The sequence below is a fragment of the Mobula birostris genome, chromosome 5 (genome assembly GCF_030028105.1).
Source record: "Mobula birostris isolate sMobBir1 chromosome 5, sMobBir1.hap1, whole genome shotgun sequence".
Taxonomy (NCBI): domain Eukaryota; kingdom Metazoa; phylum Chordata; class Chondrichthyes; order Myliobatiformes; family Myliobatidae; genus Mobula; species Mobula birostris.
The window spans coordinates 74,152,789-74,171,489 of NC_092374.1; the positions used below are offsets into that span (position 1 = coordinate 74,152,789).

The 18,701-nt window shown below is 40.1% G+C and overlaps 1 protein-coding gene across 3 annotated transcripts in view; it reads right to left on the reverse strand.

The window, feature by feature from the left end:
- The window catches only part of dnah6 (dynein, axonemal, heavy chain 6), a 408,231-nt gene that overhangs the window by 32,961 nt on the left and 356,569 nt on the right, over nucleotides 1-18,701 (reverse strand). For all 3 annotated transcript variants that reach the window (XM_072258211.1, XM_072258210.1, XM_072258212.1), the window contains 4 exons: nucleotides 14,880-14,968; nucleotides 6,821-6,967; nucleotides 1,008-1,146; nucleotides 362-481 (listed from right to left, as the gene is read on the reverse strand). In XM_072258211.1, the coding sequence (XP_072114312.1) occupies nucleotides 362-481; nucleotides 1,008-1,146; nucleotides 6,821-6,967; nucleotides 14,880-14,968 (495 nt within the window). The remainder of the gene's footprint in view (nucleotides 1-361; nucleotides 482-1,007; nucleotides 1,147-6,820; nucleotides 6,968-14,879; nucleotides 14,969-18,701) is intronic.

An 18,701-nucleotide genomic window follows, 5' to 3' on the forward strand; every position in this document is an offset into this window, starting at 1 on the left:
TACTTGATACAAGCCAATTTAAGCTTGGAGATTGTCCAAGTTATGCTGCAACTGGTTGTGGTTGCTTCATTATCAGAGGATTCATAAACTGTGCTGAGCATTGTGGAATCATCAGCGAATATTCCTACTTCTGACCTTTCAATTGAAGTAATTAATGAGGCAGCTGATGATAGTCAGCCATAGGACGTTACCCTGAAGAACTCTTGCAAAGATGTCCTGTGGCTGACATGATTAGTATCCATCACCACACTAATCAGCCAACAAGTCAAAATAATTTAATCTGAAGTAAAATAAAATAAATAATAACAAAAAGTTATTATAATTTCTATAGATACATTATTAGTTCTAAAGGTTCACTTACCTGATAATGAATATTTATAGTCAGCTACTAAAATATTGGGTGAGAAGAATCGCTTTAAGATGGTACGCAGGCAGCGTTGGTCCCAAGCATCTGTAACTCGACCTCCATAAGTGATCTCACCTAAATAGGGGAATTAAAGCAATTAGACATTCGATGTTAGAACTTTCATGCAAATTAAAAAACAAAATAACTCCTCTACATGACCAATTATCTTCTACCATGCATGAATATTCTGGATGCAAAAAAAAACACATCTTATTGTATAATTCATGTGGTCATGCAAATTAATGTAAAATTCTAAATCAAAATAGCATACTGGAACAGATGTTGGAAATCTAAAATAAAAACAGAAAATCTGGAAAACATTAAGGTCAAGAGGCATCTCTGAAGTGTGAAACAGAATTAACATCAAGTTGAAGCTTTCTCATCAGAACCTTAAACAAGCTCTGATGATGGGCTACTTTGTAATGCAACAATAATTGATTTCTCCCTCCATATTTGCTACTAGATATTTTTAAACAATTTTTTGTTTGTTTATCTATCACAGAAGACAATTGACAAACTCTATATGAATGAAAATACTTAATCTCATATTCATAAACTATTGATGAAATTAGAATGATAACAGAAACATTCAATGGCTTACCAGTAATATAAACAACAGCATCCCATGGTACTCTTCCTCCTTGACAATAGAGGTTTAAATTGAGGAGAGCACATTCACGATCACTATCGCTGAACTCATAACAGATGTTCCAACCCAATGGACCAAATTTCTTCCTTTCCTACAATACATCAGACTTTCATGTCAGGTAGTCTATATAATAATGAAAGTCCAAAACAAACTACAGATGATGAAAAATTTAAATAAAAGCAGAAAATGCTGGAAATATTCAGCAGGCCAGGCAGCATCTGTAGAAACAGAAACAGTTCAGGTCAAAGATCTTTCATCAGAACTGAGAAGGAGAGAAAACAAGTTTATCTAGGTGCCAGAGAAAATGAAGCACCTGAACATAGCAAGCTGCTATGACCCCCACCTTGAGTCTGGCTGCATAGCTCTCCCCCTCCTGGAGAGAGAAACACTGCAACTTACTTTACATCCAACAGGAGATGCAGAAAGGGACTGCTGGATGCAGGTTACCTCTCAGCACATAAAGTTGGTACTGGCAACACTTACTGTACCATCCAGGGTAAGTACATATCAACACTAAATGTCTGGAACATTTGCTGTACTTGGCTACCAGTTGTCTGACAAACAGCTTCTTAACATCATGCTGAAGGGGATTAGTTTCTGCATGAATTCCAGTGGAGGGAAACGTTTGCTCCAGGTTTAAAGTACAGCAGCATGCAGTCAAGCAGATTTCTCTTCTAAAGCACAATGGATATACACCTGTTACTTCTTGGACTGAAGGGCTAAGAGTGCTATATTAAAGCAGTACTCTCCAGGGCAGTGCTAAGCAGGGTATTTGGGTAACTGCAATCAACTGAGGCTTTATTATTAAATAACTTCAGTGCCAAATTCTTCTGTATTTATTGTGATTGATTGCATCTTAATTTTAAATTTAAACAAATCTATGGTACAGTTGTGGCCATTGTTTGTTTTGTAACTCCAAAACATAAAACTAATTGAAAGAAAACATGGAGTCGGGAATGAGAGTCTTAGTTTTGTTTTTACTTTTAGCACACATGTGATGTGGTGGCATGATGATGTATACCATTCATGTATTTTGACTTGTAACTCGTGATTCAGGCCGTAAGATTTAAACACTGTGGAGGATTTCTTACTCTTGTGCGATAATGTCTTTCCTGACAAGGGAGTGGGGGGGGGGGGTCATTCTGATTGGCAGGTGAGAGTTGTTGCTGTGAAACAATCTCAGGTTCTGGGGCCTTCTGCATAGTGGTTGTGAGAGTAGACTCTAGTTCTTCAAGAAGTGGTTTTGACAGCTCTGGACACCCTTCTTCTGCAACATGTTACTCTGCTTTCCTCAATTGATCAATGTGTCATCTCCAAATTACATCAGACGCAATCTCCACTTTGTAGAAGAGTGATCCAGTTTTGTCCTTAATCTTGCCAAGTAACCACCTTTGATCTTCTCTGTAGTGCATTGTCCAGGAAGAAAGCATGGAATTTCCTTTCTAAGGAGCCTTAAATCGTCTGATCTGTTTGTCCTGCATACTCCTCTGAGATTGGGTTTGAGGAGATCCAAGTGTCAGCACAAGGGACGACCCTTGTCTGGTGAGTTTTTGGTTGTAGTGCCTAACCCAAGTTAATTAAACCCAAAGTTGTAATGTTAGAAAGTTCAACCTGCAGAGCAATGTAAACAAGGTTGACCGATTAAAAAAAAATCTGAAAAAAAAACGATATGCAAGGGCAGGGTAGGGCTGGACACAGGACAGACAAGGAGAGAAACATGGCAACAATTAGAAGCTGAAGACATGAACTGTTAAGAGTGGAATTAGTAGTGAGTATCTTTACCCTACTAACTTGACACCCTCAGGGTGAAACCCCTGGAGGAAAGACAACAGCAATAAAAGAATTATTGAAGCTACAGCTATAACATGCATCAGCTTTAATGAGACAATATCAGCAGAGACCAGTGTCCAAAATCCCGACCGTGCATTCAGAAATTAGCTCTACAAAATCATACCAAGACACTTGGTCAAGTTTTGGTACAAGTTTGTGAATTGACTCACTGTGAATGATAAATTATTTCATTCCAACGAATCCAAGAAACAAGATGGCAAGCCAACCAAGATGAAGAACCAGCGCAGGAATGAGATGTGTAATAATGCAGAGGATTTAATATGGTTCAATGTATAAGTTTATTTTCATTTGAAGAATTTGAATTTCGTTCTCTGCAAGAACTGATTATTTTTGCAAAGACTTTATAGTCATAGTCATACTTTATTGATCCTGGGGGAAATTGGTTTTCGTTACAGTTGCACCATAAATAATAAATAGTAATAGAACCATAAATAGTTAAATAGTAGTATGTAAATTATGCCAGTAAATTATAAAATAAATCTAGGACCAGCCCATTGGCTCAGGGTGTCTGACCCTCCAAGGGAGGAGTTGTAAAGTTTGATGGCCACAGGCAGGAATGTCTTCCTATGACGCTCTGTGCTGCATCTCGGTGGAATGAGTCTCTGGCTGAATGTACTCCTGTGCCCACCCAGTACATTATGTAGTGGATGGGAGACATTGACCAAGATGGCATGCAACTTAGACAGCATCCTCTTTTCAGACATCACCGTGAGAGAGCCCAATTCCATCCCACAACATCACTGGCCTTACGAATGAGTTTGTTGATTCTGTTGGTGTCTGCCACCCTCAGCCTGCTGCCCCAGCACACAACAGCAAACATGATAGCACTGGCCACCACAGACTCGTAGAACATCCTCAGCATCGTCCGGCAGATGTTAAAGGACCTCAGTCTCCTCAGGAAATAGAGACGGCTCTGACCCTTCTTGTAGACAGCCTCAGTGTTCTTTGACCAGTAAAATAAGTAACTGAATGAGATTTTCTTTGTTTAAGAATTGTGATGTTGGAGAATTGTCGTGAAAGGAGTTAAACCGTGTATATATAACTTTTGAATTTGAATTTAAACTTGCAGATATATTGCCTGGAACTGAAACTGAAGTTAACTATAATACTTGAGAACAGGAATTATATTTGGTTTTCTAACTAACTTGGGATAAATAAAAAGGAAAGTTTAGTCTGTAAACTTTTAAATGGGGAATAATACTAGATATAATTAGTTAGAGAAATTGGAGTAACAATGGTTATTCTTGTGGATATCATTGATTCTAACTAAACAGAAACTTGGCTTTTGTTGATATTTAAAATTTGGAACCTAAACGGAATGTTTGAATTTTGAATTGTTCTTGCTCATGTAAATATTTTATTCTTATAAAAAAAACCTTATCTCCAGAAGTGTGTGGTTCCTATCCACTGCCTCCTTTGGATACCTAGAACCTTCTGATAGCCCATTAGCACCTAGTGTAATTTGATTTTCCCAAAAGAGTGTGACTAGTCAAACACGAGAAGAGTGGTGCTACACAGGTGTTACAAGTGCACTGCATTGCAAAATACAAGGAGGAAATTGGCGAGCTTCAGATTCAGTGTTACTGTGGTGTGTCCTGCTGACAATGCTCGCAGTGCATTCTTTAGATTCTGGACAAAACTATTCATCAAGCCATTTGTAGCTGGGTGGTATAGTGCAGATGTAATACAAGGGGTGATTGATGAGTTCGTGGCCTAAGGTAGAAGGGGTCAATTTTAGAAAACCTAGCACATTGTTACTCCAATTTCTCCAACTAATTATATCTAGTGTTACTCCCCATTTAAAGTTCGTGGCCTAAGGTAGAAGGAGATGAGTTACTAACTTCAAACTTTCTACAGTTTCTTCTCCTTCTACCCAAGGCCACAAACTTATCAATCACCCCTGCTGTGGACCACCTGGAGGTGCAAGACGCTCTCGTTACATGCACGTGCAGTTCAACTCTTTGAGTGATAATGCAGAAAGTTTGAAGTTAATAACTCATCTCCTTCTACCTTAGGCCACGAACCTATCAATCACCCCTGTGGACCACTTCTGCAAAGAGGGGATCCGTATGCTCCACGACCGCTGGACTAAGTGCGTACATGTAGGAGTGGATGATGTTGAAAAATATATGTGCTAAGTTTTCTAAAATTGACTCCTTCTACTTTAGGCCACAAACTTATCAATCATCCCTCTTATGTCTTATTCCATTCACTTTCAGGAATGACTGAAACTGTTCCACAACAAACTGCAATTCATTGACACTGACTAAGTGTTCAGGAACACCAGTCCTTGAGAAAAAGCATCTCAACACATCAACGATGTGTGAGACTATAGTAGAGGCTATTGGGAATACATCTGGCCGCTTTGTAACTGCATCCACTACTCCCAAGAAATTTTGTGCACATGAATGATCTGGAAAAAATCACATGAATCCTCTGCCAGGGTAATGCAGGTCATTCCCAGGGATGGAGCGGTGCTTCTCTTGACATCTTCTAGACGTGTTGGCATCCTGAAGAGTGCATGATGAGCTGTTTGATCTGCTGATCTATTCCAGGGCACCAGACAAAGCTTCGAGGTAACACTTTCATTTTGACCATGCCTAGATGACTGGCGTGTAGCTCCTCCAACACTTCAGCTCTTAGCTCAGGTGGTACAACAACTCTCAATCCCCACATAAGGCAACCTCTGTCAAGGGCAAGTTCATCCCATCACTAGTAAAAATGGGTGAACTAGAGTTCCTACTGCACAGTCCAGCTATTTTGTGCTGCCATGTCAACCTGAGACAATGTGGGGTCTTTTCTGGTTTCCCTTTGGATTATCTCTTCTGTAATAGGGAGACTTAGGATTTGCATTAGGGAGAATATGTGAACAGAAGTGCCATCTTTTGTAAGTTTTTAAGGTACTTCCTTTTCCATGATTAGCCATCCTCTTGTAATTGTATCCTCCAAGAAACAGCTATCTCTGCATTCATGCTGCTGCTGTTAGTGGAACACTCTTCTGTGGATTGAAAATGGACACTAGTGGTTGATGATGAGGGTAAAATCTCTCTTATGCAAGTGCTAGTTGAAACATTTTACGCCCCAAACCAGATCCAAGACCTGTATGTCAATCTGTGCATATTTTTTCTCTGCAATGATAAGGGAATGTGATGCAAAGGTTATGGGCTGTTCACTTTCTTGACTCATAACATGTTACATAACTGCACCTGTACTATAAGGCAAGGCATCACAGGCAAGCTTTACTGGACAATGTAGATCATAATGTGTGAGTACAGTGTCTGATGTCACCTTTTTAAAGCCACCTGACACTGCTTTGTCCATTGCAATTTCTTTCAGATCTGTAGTAATGAGTTCAAGGGGTGAAGCCCAGATTTGGCAGGGGTAGGTACTTAGGGATCACTGGAGAGGGACAAGTGTAAAAGAGTCACATGCCCACAACTATATCTTGGATTTTTTTAATATTTAAATTTAATATGCAATCAGCCATAATCAACAAGCGTATTTGATACAAAGGTTATTTAATAATACAGCTTTGATTGCTTGAAATTACCCATATACTGCCTTTCACTGTATTAGCACTGCCCTTCAGAGTATTGATTCACTATATGTACTTCCTCACTGTACTTTCGGAGAGGCATCTGCTTGGGCGCATGTTGCTGTGCTTGAAATGTTGTGCAAATGCATGATGTCCACTGGAACTCTTGCAGAAATGAATCAGCTATGATGCTTTATACAAGAAGGGAGATGCCATGGTCAGCAGCTTATCCAGCTGGAATTCACCTTGCAGCTTCCATATGATTTCACAAGTGCAGAACAAATAAAATTCAGGTTGAGGCCCATATACCCAACAGCATATTAACATATTTCTTCCCTGAAGGCAAGTATAAGCTGGCAATCAATTAAACTGGACTTACCTGAATCACAGCATGGAAGAAACAAATACCGACAATAAGTCTCCTCCACTTTCTTCCCAATACATGCTCCTCAAAGAAAGTAGAAGTAATCTCTGTGAAAGCTCGCCGGATGTTCGCACGAAGTCCTTTTGGTGGTTCATTGGTGACCTGAAAAATCCAGCAATTTAAATTACTCACCCTCTTTAACTTAGCCACTAATTTGTTAGTTAACTATCCCAAAATCATTAGAACCTGCTGAAAGTTAAGTTTTAAACTGAGTAAACTAAGAAACTAATAAATAATTTTAATATATTAAAATTAATTAATATTACAAGAGAGGTTTTTCTTGTCAGTGAGGCACAGCTTAAAATACATGTTGATGATTCTTTAACTCAAGCAGAAAACAGTCAAAGATAAAACTAGAATAATGACCCAATTTTTTCCCTCAACAATAGCTAGCTACATATTACAATTATGCCACTTGCCTATTTTCCTTGAGATTTTGTTTTACAATATATTTTTCTTGAAAATGGTATTCACTTTTGGAGTGCTAAACACTGCATCTCTCTAAAAAAGATTGTGATATTGGCTACAGTAAAATCGTGGTTTGCCGCTAACACCCACTGAACAGATATATCCCTTCAATGTACGTTCACCATGGCAGCCAAATAACAGCAAGGCGAATGATGGTTGCAATAGAGGAGTTTGGGGCTGCAGTGGTGAGGAAGATAGAAGCACACATGCTACTCGTACATAGCTCTGTAAATACTAGCTCTAAGGGAATTCGATAAAAAGAAAGCCAGTGGAATTCAGATTCGTAATTCCCTTAAAGTGGTGGATAAGCTGGATCTCCCCCTACCCCCCCCCACTTTCAAATCTCTTACTATCTCTTCTTTCAGTTCGTCCTGACGAAGGGTCTTGGCCCGAAACGTCAACTGTACTTCTTCTTATAGATGCTGCCTGGCCTGCTGCATTCCACCAGCGTTTTGTGTGTGTCACTTAACAATGTTACCTCTGATTCTCACATTTCTTCTGTCAGCCTTCTCTTTCCAGACAGTGTTGGGACAAGATATTCCATGTTGTCATCTTCAAACCCAACCACCTAACTCAATGGTTACTCTCCATAACTTCCACCCATTCAATAGGTTTCCACCACCAAACATATCTTCACCATATCTTCTGTAGAGATCACTTTCTCCATGACTCCTTTATTTGTTCCTCATCTCCACCAACCACTTTCTGATAGGTCTTTCCCATTCAATTGCAGGATTTGCAACATTCTGATTATGGAATCCCAACCAGCTCAGCCTAATATTAATTCCCCACCCTCCATCCTGCGCTGAGCTGTAGGATCTAGCTCCTGATATTATTGGGAATCTATGATGTTATTAAGTAGCTGTACCATCTGCTTGCATTCATCTTCATCCTCTTTCTTCTGCTGGTCCTCTCTCCTCCCTTTGAGACTCCTGACTCTTTAGCAGCTCATCTGCAACTGGGTTTTCTGTGGACAGAGACTGCACCCTTCTGTGCTGAGGATATGGGGCATACAGGGTGATAACTACAAATTTTCCATTCTTATTGATGTTAACTGTATCATGTTCCCAGGTGAAATAAACAACAGACTCTCATCTTGAGCAGGCAATAAGCCATGTACAGTATTTGTCCTGGTATTGCTGTGGTTCTTAATGAAGTGATCTACCATGGGAAGGGGACATGAACTGGGGAGTCAGCCACAATGTTAATGGTGGCCCTTGTCTCTCTTCGGGCAATACTACCCACTGAATATATCTGCCACAGTGGACTCCTGAAGGCTGCAGAAATCCTTAGGAAATTTGCATATGACTGTTAGAATATTCTTATAATGATCAATAACTCTTTGGCCAGTTGCGAGCCAAAGCCCATTTCATCCATGAAGGAATTCTGAATTTCAGTAAAGTACTTGATGCATTTAGTGCACCCTGGACTGTGGATAAAAAAATCACACTGCTGGCATGTTCCTGTAATGCCTTATCTCAAAAACTCAAATTTCTTGTATTTTCCTCGTGACAAAAGAGTCCTTTAGGCCAGTTGGTCCATGATAGCTCTCCCACCAGTCACATAACCAAACTACCTACTGCTCAAAATAGTGACTGACAGCTAAACCCCTTCAGAAAAGAGACTGAATCAACTAAGTAAATTAATATTTAATTGTAGATTGTGATAGTATAATTTTTCTAAAGTGAAGGTATTTATAGATAGCTAATACCACAAGGTTTTGGACTCTAGAATGGATACACTTAATATCATTATACTGCATGAAGCAGCAAACTGAGATGTGTATCAGAGATTGACTGCAGCTAGTAGTCATAGTCATACTTTATTGATCCCGGGGGAAATTGGTTTTTGTCACAGTTGCACCATAAATAATAAATAGTAGTAGTAATACTACTATTAGTAAATAGTAAATAGTAATAGTCATGGAAATAATAAATAGTAATAAATAGTTAAATAGTAATATGTAAATTATGCCAGTAAATTATGAAATAAGTCCAGGACCAGCCTATCGGCTCAGGGTGTCTGACCCTCCAAGGGAGGAGTTGTAAAGTTTGATGGCCACAGGCAGGAATGACTTCCTATGACGCTCTGTGCTGCATCTCGGAGGAATGAGTCTCTGACTGAATGTACTCCTGTGCCCACCCAGTACATTATGTAGTGGATGGGAGACATTGACCAAGATGGCATGCAACTTAGACAGCATCCTCTTTTCAGGCACCACCGTGAGAGAGTCCAGTTGCACCCCCCCAACATCACTGGCCTTACGAATGAGTTTGTTGATTCTGTTGGTGTCTGCTACCCTCAGCCTGCTGCCCCAGCACACAACAGCAAACATGATCGCACTGGCCACCACAGCCTCGTAGAACATCCTCAGCATCGTCCGGCAGATGTTAAAGGACCTCAGTCTCCTCAGGAAATAGAGACAGCTCTGACCTTCCTCAGTGTCCTTAGACCAGTCCAGTTTATTGTCAACTCATATCCCCAGGTATTTGTAATCCTGCACCATGTCCACACTGACCCTCTGGATGGAAACAGGGGTCACCGGTACCTTAGCTCTCCTCAGGTCCACCACTAGCTCCTTAATCTTTTTCACATTAAGCTGCAGATAACTCTGCTCACACCATGTGACAAAGTTTCCTACCGTAGCCCTGTACTCAACCTCATCTCCTTTGCCGATGCATCCAACTATGGCAGAGTCATCAGAAAACTTCTGAAGATGACAAGACTCTGTGTAGTAGTTGAAGTCCAAGGTGTAAATTGTGAAGAGAAAGGGAGACAAGACAGTCCCCTGTGGAGCCCCAGTGCTGCTGATCACTCTGTCAGACACACAGTGTTGCAAGCACACGGACTGTGGTCTGCCAGTCAGGTAATCAAGAATCCATGACACTAGGGAAGCATCCACCTGCATCGCTGTCAGCTACTCCCCCAGCAGAGCAGGGCGGATGGTGTTGAACGCACTGGAGAAGTCAAAAAACATGACCCTCACAGTGATCCTCCCATGAGCAGCCAAGAAGTTGACAGTGAAGAAAAACAGAAAAAACATAGAAAAACTCAGCAGGCAAGGCAATATCTGTGACAAGACAAAAAGGGTGGACAGTGACTTTGATCTCCACAGTGAGAGCAGTCCAAGCCTAGTGCATATCATTATGCAGAATTTCACATCACTCAGCGATGTCTGCTTTGTAAAACCTAAGCCTCAAAGCAGTCAAGATAGGATATAATATCTACGAAACCTCCTTCGAGATAGGCTCGTCATAATCATACATTCTGAGCCTCCAGCCCTAAGTGATTATTGACTACAAGAGGAGGAAATCAGAGATCCATGAGCCAGTCCTCATCAGGGGATCAGAGGTAGAAAGGATCATTAACTTTAAATTCCTTGGGGTTATCATTTCAGAGAATATGTCTTGGGTTTAGCACATAAGTGCCATTATAAATAAAGCATGGCAGCACCTCTACTTTCTTAGAAGCATGTGAAGATTTGGCATCTCATCTAAAACGTTAACAAACTTCTATAGATGCATGATGGAGTGTATATTGACTGGTTGCATCACACCTGCAATGGAAACACCAATGTCCTTAAATGGAAAATCCGACAAAATTAGTTGATGCAGTCCAGTCCATCACAGGTAAAGCCCTCCCCACCAATAAGCACGTCCCCAAGGAGTGCGGTCACAGGAAAGCAGCATCCATTATCAAAGACCCCCACTATCCACACAATGCTCTCCTCTCACTGCTGCCATCAGGAAGGAGGTACAGGAGCATCAGGACCCACACTGAACTGTTCCCATAACCAATGGACTCACTTCAAGGACTCTCTAATCATGTTTTGATATTTATTGTTTTTTTTAATTTATCATTATTATTTTGTTTTTCTTTCATTTTATATTTGCACAATTTGTTCTTTTGCATCTTGTCCATCTGTTTGTCCATCTTGTTGTGTGCCATTTTTCATTGATTTTATTGTGGTTCTTTGTATTTACTGTGAATGCCTGCAGGGTAGTATGTGGTGACATATGTACTTTAATAATAAATTTACTTTGAACTTTGAAGTCTATGGTCCTCTCTGTGACAACTAGCCTGAACTCACACTTCTAGCAACATGACTACTGAGACAGTCATTAAACTAATCCCCAAAATTAGCAAAAACACTAATTGTTTTTGTTTCAATACCATTGGAGTACCTTAGAAAGTAAGTCAGCAATCTATTATGAAGCTTAGAGCTGCTATGTGTAGTTTCCAATGACAAAAAAGATCTTCTCTTTAAATGGAGATCACAGCAGACTGTTAAATGGTGGCTGTTTCCTGCATTTGAGACCTCCACAGCCTGCAATACGATAACTGATTTCATATGAGAAGCTCCTAACTCTAGACCAGCAACTACCATTTTGCTCGAAGGCATGGAGGAGTTTGTGAGTTGGGTTTGATGAGGGAAGCCAAAGTTTCTCAGTGGTTTGTCAATATATGGAGCAGATGCTACCAGTCCGCAATCATGGCACAAAGTCATCATGCTGCCCAGGTAGCAACGAGTGGTTGCACCTTTTGCCCCAACTCATCCAATATCAGTCCACCCAGGTAGTCATTGCATATGGCTTTAGTGGCACATTCTACAATGGCCATGTGGTACTGAAATCACCTTAACTGTTTCAATCCTGCAGGAGATCTTGCAGAAGGTTCATCCCTCGGTTAGGTCACGAGACGAGCAATGTTCAGCAGGAGGGAGGAACTGAGCCAGCTTACTGCTACAACAATAATTTGTTACACTTTATTGCTGATTCTACCAGCACCTTTGCTCCTGAGCACTAGACAAGGCCTTTTTGTCTTGTCTCTGCTCAATCCATTTTCTAGGCAACTAAATTTGGAAGCAAAAAAACAGACTCGCCTTCTACAGAAAATTTGTTTCAAGAAGTAACTGTGTACCTCCTTAACTAATCAGTAAAATTGCTAATGAGTACTGTAGAGTCTGAAATAAAGAGTTAAAATGGCTAGAACTTCCATTTCAGATTCCAATGAACCTAAATATCATTCAGATCCTTTAGCCTGGCTCATCAGTTCCAGCTCACAGTTTGCTACAGTGGTCACTGCAAGTAAAATATCGGTCACTGGCCCAGAGTTCGAAGCTTCTCTAATAACACTGGGCACTGTCAGTTCTGAGCATTTTAGGCATAAATTAGAGCTTTCATTTGCAGAAAATAGACAAATTCAACTGAAATACACACTTACTAAGTTTCAAAATACAACATTTAGAAAATAAAGCAGCACACACAAAATGCTGGAGGAGCTCAGCAGGCCAGGCAGCCTAAACTGTCAACTGTACTCTTTTCCATAGCTGCTGCCTGGTCTTCTGAATTCTTCCAGCATTTTGTGTGTGTTACATGGATTTCCAGATGTTCTCTTGTTTGTGATTTAGAAAATACATTGCTTTAAATGTATTAATTGTACATAACTGTCATAATTTTTTTGCAGTGTTGAATTATTATTCTCACTATCTAAGATTAACGATACAAAGATTGGTAGAAGGAGAGAGCTTGGAATGATGTGAAATTAATGCTGGGTTACAGGTAGCTGAACATCACAGCGCATATACTCCAGGGTCATCTGGCAGAGAAAAGAAAGCTCAGCACTGCAGCTTAGACATCCTCAGATGAGGTCCATCCATGGAAATAATTTTGTCTTCTCAGTGGGCCAGAGAACAGATGGTGCTAACCATATGCCAGACTTATAGAAGGTTCGGAAAGAATGCCTAAAACATACATGATGATTCACTATATTTTATATTTGAACTGTGGTGAAATGCACCATCTAGTGGACCTAAAGACTATTTGTGAATTTTCAAGCAGATGCTGCTTAACTCAATACTTGGCATACCAGAAGACAAAAAATATCTTTTATTACTATCACAGGAAATAAACCAACATAAAATCTGTCCCAGTAATACTGATTATTTATTTCATTTTTAGTCACGGTTGTGATATGTTAGAAGTATTCAACATCACTTACAATCTTTACAAACTATAGATGGGGACTATGGTCAAAGATTTATGAGGATAGGACAGCACTGCCAAGGTCATACTAACACTCAAGACATATTGCTGGAGTTCTGCATGTCAAGATCCAGCAAGACTGGTCCTCCATATCTGGATCAAGTAAACATGCTGCTGGCACTCCAGCATAGAATCAACAATTCTGGTCCATTATCTGATCTAATAGCTAATGTTTAATCTTAAGATTGTGGTTCTAGAGACTAGCAGACAAATGTTAAATAACTACCCTGTTATGTCATCCCTGATTTGGTTTGCTACTTTATTTCTAACTACTAGATCTCATTGCTTAATTGTAAGTTTACAGCTGTTGTTGATTACTTATTATTGCATTATTAGGCAATTAACCCTCAACATTAGTCAGCAATCATATAATTGCTTGTATATTCATTCATTCTTTGACAAGTCAACCTTTCATGAGAACACTAAGAAATATTGTCTTTTTACTCAGCTCCTTGAGTGCTGCAACGCATTGGTGAATAATAAATCCACCTTCAAACTACAACTACATCGGGACTGGAGTTTACCTACCTGCCCAGCTTAGGAAAATGAAGAAACTCTTGTGTAAGTGCAGAATATTCTCCTTAAACCACCATCATGACAATATAATTTTCACTGAAATCTGCAAATTTATCCTGTCATTTTACTTCACACAGAGGACAATTAGGTTGGGTGGGAGCAACCGTACCCTCAGTGAAATCGATAATATGTTCATGAGCAGCCATTAAAGATAATTTACTGAAACATTCCAGAGTAGAAGTTCACTGTTGATCACATCTGCTAAATATACATATATTGTATAGTTTGCTTGCATTTGACACTCCGATTTTGAAATGTTGTTTCATTACCATCAATGGAGCCAATTTTTAAAAGTAGAGCACAAAAAACAGTTGCTATGATATATATGCATGTTGTACACTTGGCCAAGTACAAAACCTACTCCATAGTATTCTCACTGCTCAGTTGCCCTGAGCATTGACAGACCATCAGGGTATAGCAGCATAGTGGCTGAAAACCTGCACTGTCAACCCAAGTTCCGAGCCATTAAGCCAGAGTCACGTATTGGAATTCCACCAAGATAGCTGAGAATATAAAGTCAAGTTATAAAAATTAGCATCTGTGAAAGTACAGAATGCTGCATACATCAATATAGTTCAATAATGTACACTTAAGGGAAGGAATTTTTCCATCTTCACCCAGTCTGGCCCTACTTGTGTCTCTAGACCCATCAACATGGTTGCATCATGAGTGTTCCCTCATTAGAGATGGGCAATAACTGCTGATATTGTCAGCAATGTCCACATCCTGAGAACAAACAGAAAAGAATAGAATGCCAAACTTAAGTTGCATGCATTCTGTGAATTAATGGAATTAGCCAGAATTATTAGAAAATATACAGTATAAAATAACACATTTGTCATTGAATATCTTCATAAAGAATGTGGCTCTACCCTGGAAATTTAGTTTTATAACAATATTTATCTGAAATCTTCAGAATGTATTACCTTGACTGAGTTCTGTAAAACTGTTACAGGAAAGGTATTAGTAGGCATGGAGCTCAGGAACAGTCTGAAATTCTCATGAATAACAGCATCTAGAATAAACCAAGCAGTTTTTTTTATCAGTTTTTTAAAATATTGGTGCAAATTATGAGAGATTACAGAATATGTTAACCCCCTACAAGCACTGTAAACCAGTGGGGAATGCATTTACCTTTCTGGACATCTTCCATTGTTACAAAGTTCTGACTGCTAAGCATTATTATGAAATAACTAAGAACTTAAGACATTGCAAACTCTTGAATATCCAGTAGAGATGGGTTGGTCCAGTTGTCTATCATAATTTTCAGTAATAACTGTACACCAGTGACCATGGAGTCGACTGGATCAAATCATTCAGACAGACAGACTGTGTTTAAGAAAGTATCATGGCTTCAGGAAGCAAGGTTCTATAGAAAACTCTCCTACTGGCTCAAATCAAACATTCAATTGAGTGGGTAGATTTGAAAGATACCTAAAGATCTTTAATTAGCTGACACCAACAAACCAAGGTTAGAGACTGCAACTTGAATGTGAATAATTGCAGAAAATAGTAGTTTAAAGACAGCTATACAACTACCTTGGATAAGAAGAGAAAGTAAGTACAAAATGAGAATCCACTAATAGAGACACCTTAACTGTTGGAGCACGTGTACCCAGCAAGGAACAGGCAATGATCCACAGGCCAACATAGATGGCCTCAAGGATACTGCTTAGCCCACTGCTCTATTCTCTCTACACTTATGACTGTGTTGCTAGGTACAATTCAAATGCCATCTATATATTTACCAATAACACCATTGTTATTGGCAGAATCTCAGATGGTGACGAGGAAGCGAACAGGAGCAAATTAGTTTGGTCGAGTGATGTCACAATAATGATGTTGCACTCAACATCATCAACACCAAGGAACTGATTGTGGACTTCAGGAAGGGGAAATCAGGAGAACACACACCAGTCCTCATTGAGGGGTTAGTGGTGGAAAGGTTGAGTAGTTTCAAGTCCCTGCGCATCAATGTCTCCAAGGATCTGTCTTGGGCCCACCATATTGATGCAATCATTACAAAGATACAACAGTATTCATACTTCATTAGGAATTTGAGGAAATTTGGTAGGTCACCAAGGCTCTGGCAAATTTCTAGATATACTGTAGAGAACATTCTAATTGGTGGCATCCCCAACTAGTATGGAGGTTCCCAATGCACAGGATCATAGGAGGCTTCAGAGGGTTGTAGACTCAGTCAGCTACAAGCCCCTCCACCGTTGAGGAAAACCTCAAAAGGCAGAGTCCCAAGAAGGTGGCATTTATCATTAAGGATTCCCACTATCTGGGACATGCTCTCTTCTCACTACCGCCTAGGAGGAGGAATGGAATTCTGAAGACCCACTCTATGGGAACAGCTTCTTCCTCTCCATCATTAAACTGAAGCCATTAACATTACCACTATTTCTCTTTAGCACTATTTATTTACATATTTCATTGTAACTCATAGTAATTTGTTAGGCCTGCAGTGTACTGCAGCCTTAAAGCAACAAATTTCACAACTAACATCAGTGACAATAAACCTCATTGTGATCCTAATTCTATATTTGACAATAATTTACCCAGTGGGGAAATGTAAAGTTTGGGTTGGAAAGAAAGCCAAGTTGTTAATGTAGTTGACAGATGTCTATACTCCACGTTAAAAAAATAGCTCAAAGAATGTTGTGTACCACAGAGCTGAGGAATGTGGTGAAGCAGCAAGACAGTGTATAGGAACACAGTATCTCTAGATGTAAGTTTGGAGAGTAGATTCCAGTAGGAAAGGATGAAGGCATTCTTAGAGAGTCATGGATTCTTTGAGAGTCCAGCTACACCTGTTACCTGACCTGCTCAGATTATCCAGAACTTTTTTAAGCATGTAGTACATGAGGATATCAATGAAATGCCAGGGCAGAAAGTAATGATTACAGAAGCACCTGTGGAGACAAGCAAGGTTGAAAAACAGACAAACAGAGCAGAGCAGTGATTTGGTCAGAGGTGACAAGCATGAAGTTTCCCGAAAAAAAAGGCTGTGCTGAAGTCAATGCTTATGTCAAAGTCATAGTAGTCAACTATGAATTCAACAAATTCAAGTCAACTCACATATGTCAGAGGCAGGCAGTACAATGGAAAATTCAATGATCCACCTGAACGTTTTAGAAACCATAGAAACCACAGAAAAACTACAGTACAGAAACAGGCCTTTTGGCCCTTCTTGGCTGTGCCGAACTATTTTCTGCCTAGTTCCACTGACCTGCACACGGACCATATCCCTCCATACACCTCCCATCCATGTATCTGTCCAATTTATTCTTAAATGTTTAAAAAGAACCCACATTTACCACCTCGTCTGGCAGCTCATTCCATACTCCCACCACTCTCTGTGTGAAGAAGCCCCCCCTAATGTTCCCTTTAAACTTTTCCCCCCTCACCCTTAACCCATGTCCTCTGTTTTTTTTTTCTCCCCTTGCCTCAGTGGAAAAAGCCTGCTTGCATTCATTCAATCTGTACCCATCATAATTTTATACACCTCTATCAAATCTCCCCTCATTCTTCTACGCTCCACGGAATAAAGTCCTAACCTATTCAACCTTTCTCTGGGACTGAGTTTCTCAAGTCCTGGCAACATCCTTGTAAACCTTCTCTGCATTCGTTGAACCTTATTAATATCCTTCCTGTAATTTGGTGACCAAAACTGAACACAATACTCCAGATTCGGCCTCACCAATGCCTTATACAACCTCATCATTACATTTCAGCTCTTATACTCAATACTTTGATTGATAAAGGCCATTGTACCAAAAGCTCTCTTTACGACCCTATCTACCTGTGACGTCACTTTTAGAGAATTTTGTATCTGTATTCCCAGATCCCTCTGTTCTACTGCACTCCTCAGTGCCTTACCATTTACCCTGTATGTTCTACCTTGGTTTGTCCTTCCAAAGTGCAATACCTCACACTTGTCTGTATTAAACTCCATCTGCCATTTTTCAGCCCATTTTTCCAGCTAGTCCCAGTCCCTCTTCAGGCTCTGAAAACCTTCCTCACTGCCTACTACACCTCCAATCTTTGTATCATCAGCAAATTTGCTGATCCACTTTACCACATTATCATCCAGAACATTGATATAGATGACAAATAACAATGGACCCAGCACTGATCCCTGTGGCACACCACTAGTCACAGGCCTCCACTCGGAGAAGCAATTCTCTACTACTACTCTTTGGCTTCTTCCATTAAGCCAATGTCTAATCCAATTTACCACCTCTCCATGTATACCTAGTGACTGAATTTTCCTAACTAACCTCCCATGCGAGAGCTTGTCAAAGGCCTTACTGAAGTCCATGTAGACAACATCCACTGCCTCCTCTTCATCCAATTTCCTGGTAACCTCCTCGAAAAACTCCAATAGATTGGTCAAACATGACCTACCACGCACAAAGCCATGTTGACTCTCCCTAATAAGTCCCAGTCTATCCAAATGTTTGTAGATTCTGTCTCTTAGTACTCCCTCCAATAACTTACCCACTACCAATGTCAAACTTACTGGCCTATAATTTCCCGGATTACTTTTCGATCCTTTTTTAAACAACGGAACAACATGAGCCACTCTCCAATCCCCCGGCACCTCATCCGTAGACACCAACATTTTAAATGCATCTGCCAGGGCCCCTGCAATTTCAACACTAGTCTCCTTGAAGATCCAACGGAATACCCTGTCAGGTCCTGTGGATTTATCCACTTTAATTTGCCTCAAGATAGCAAGC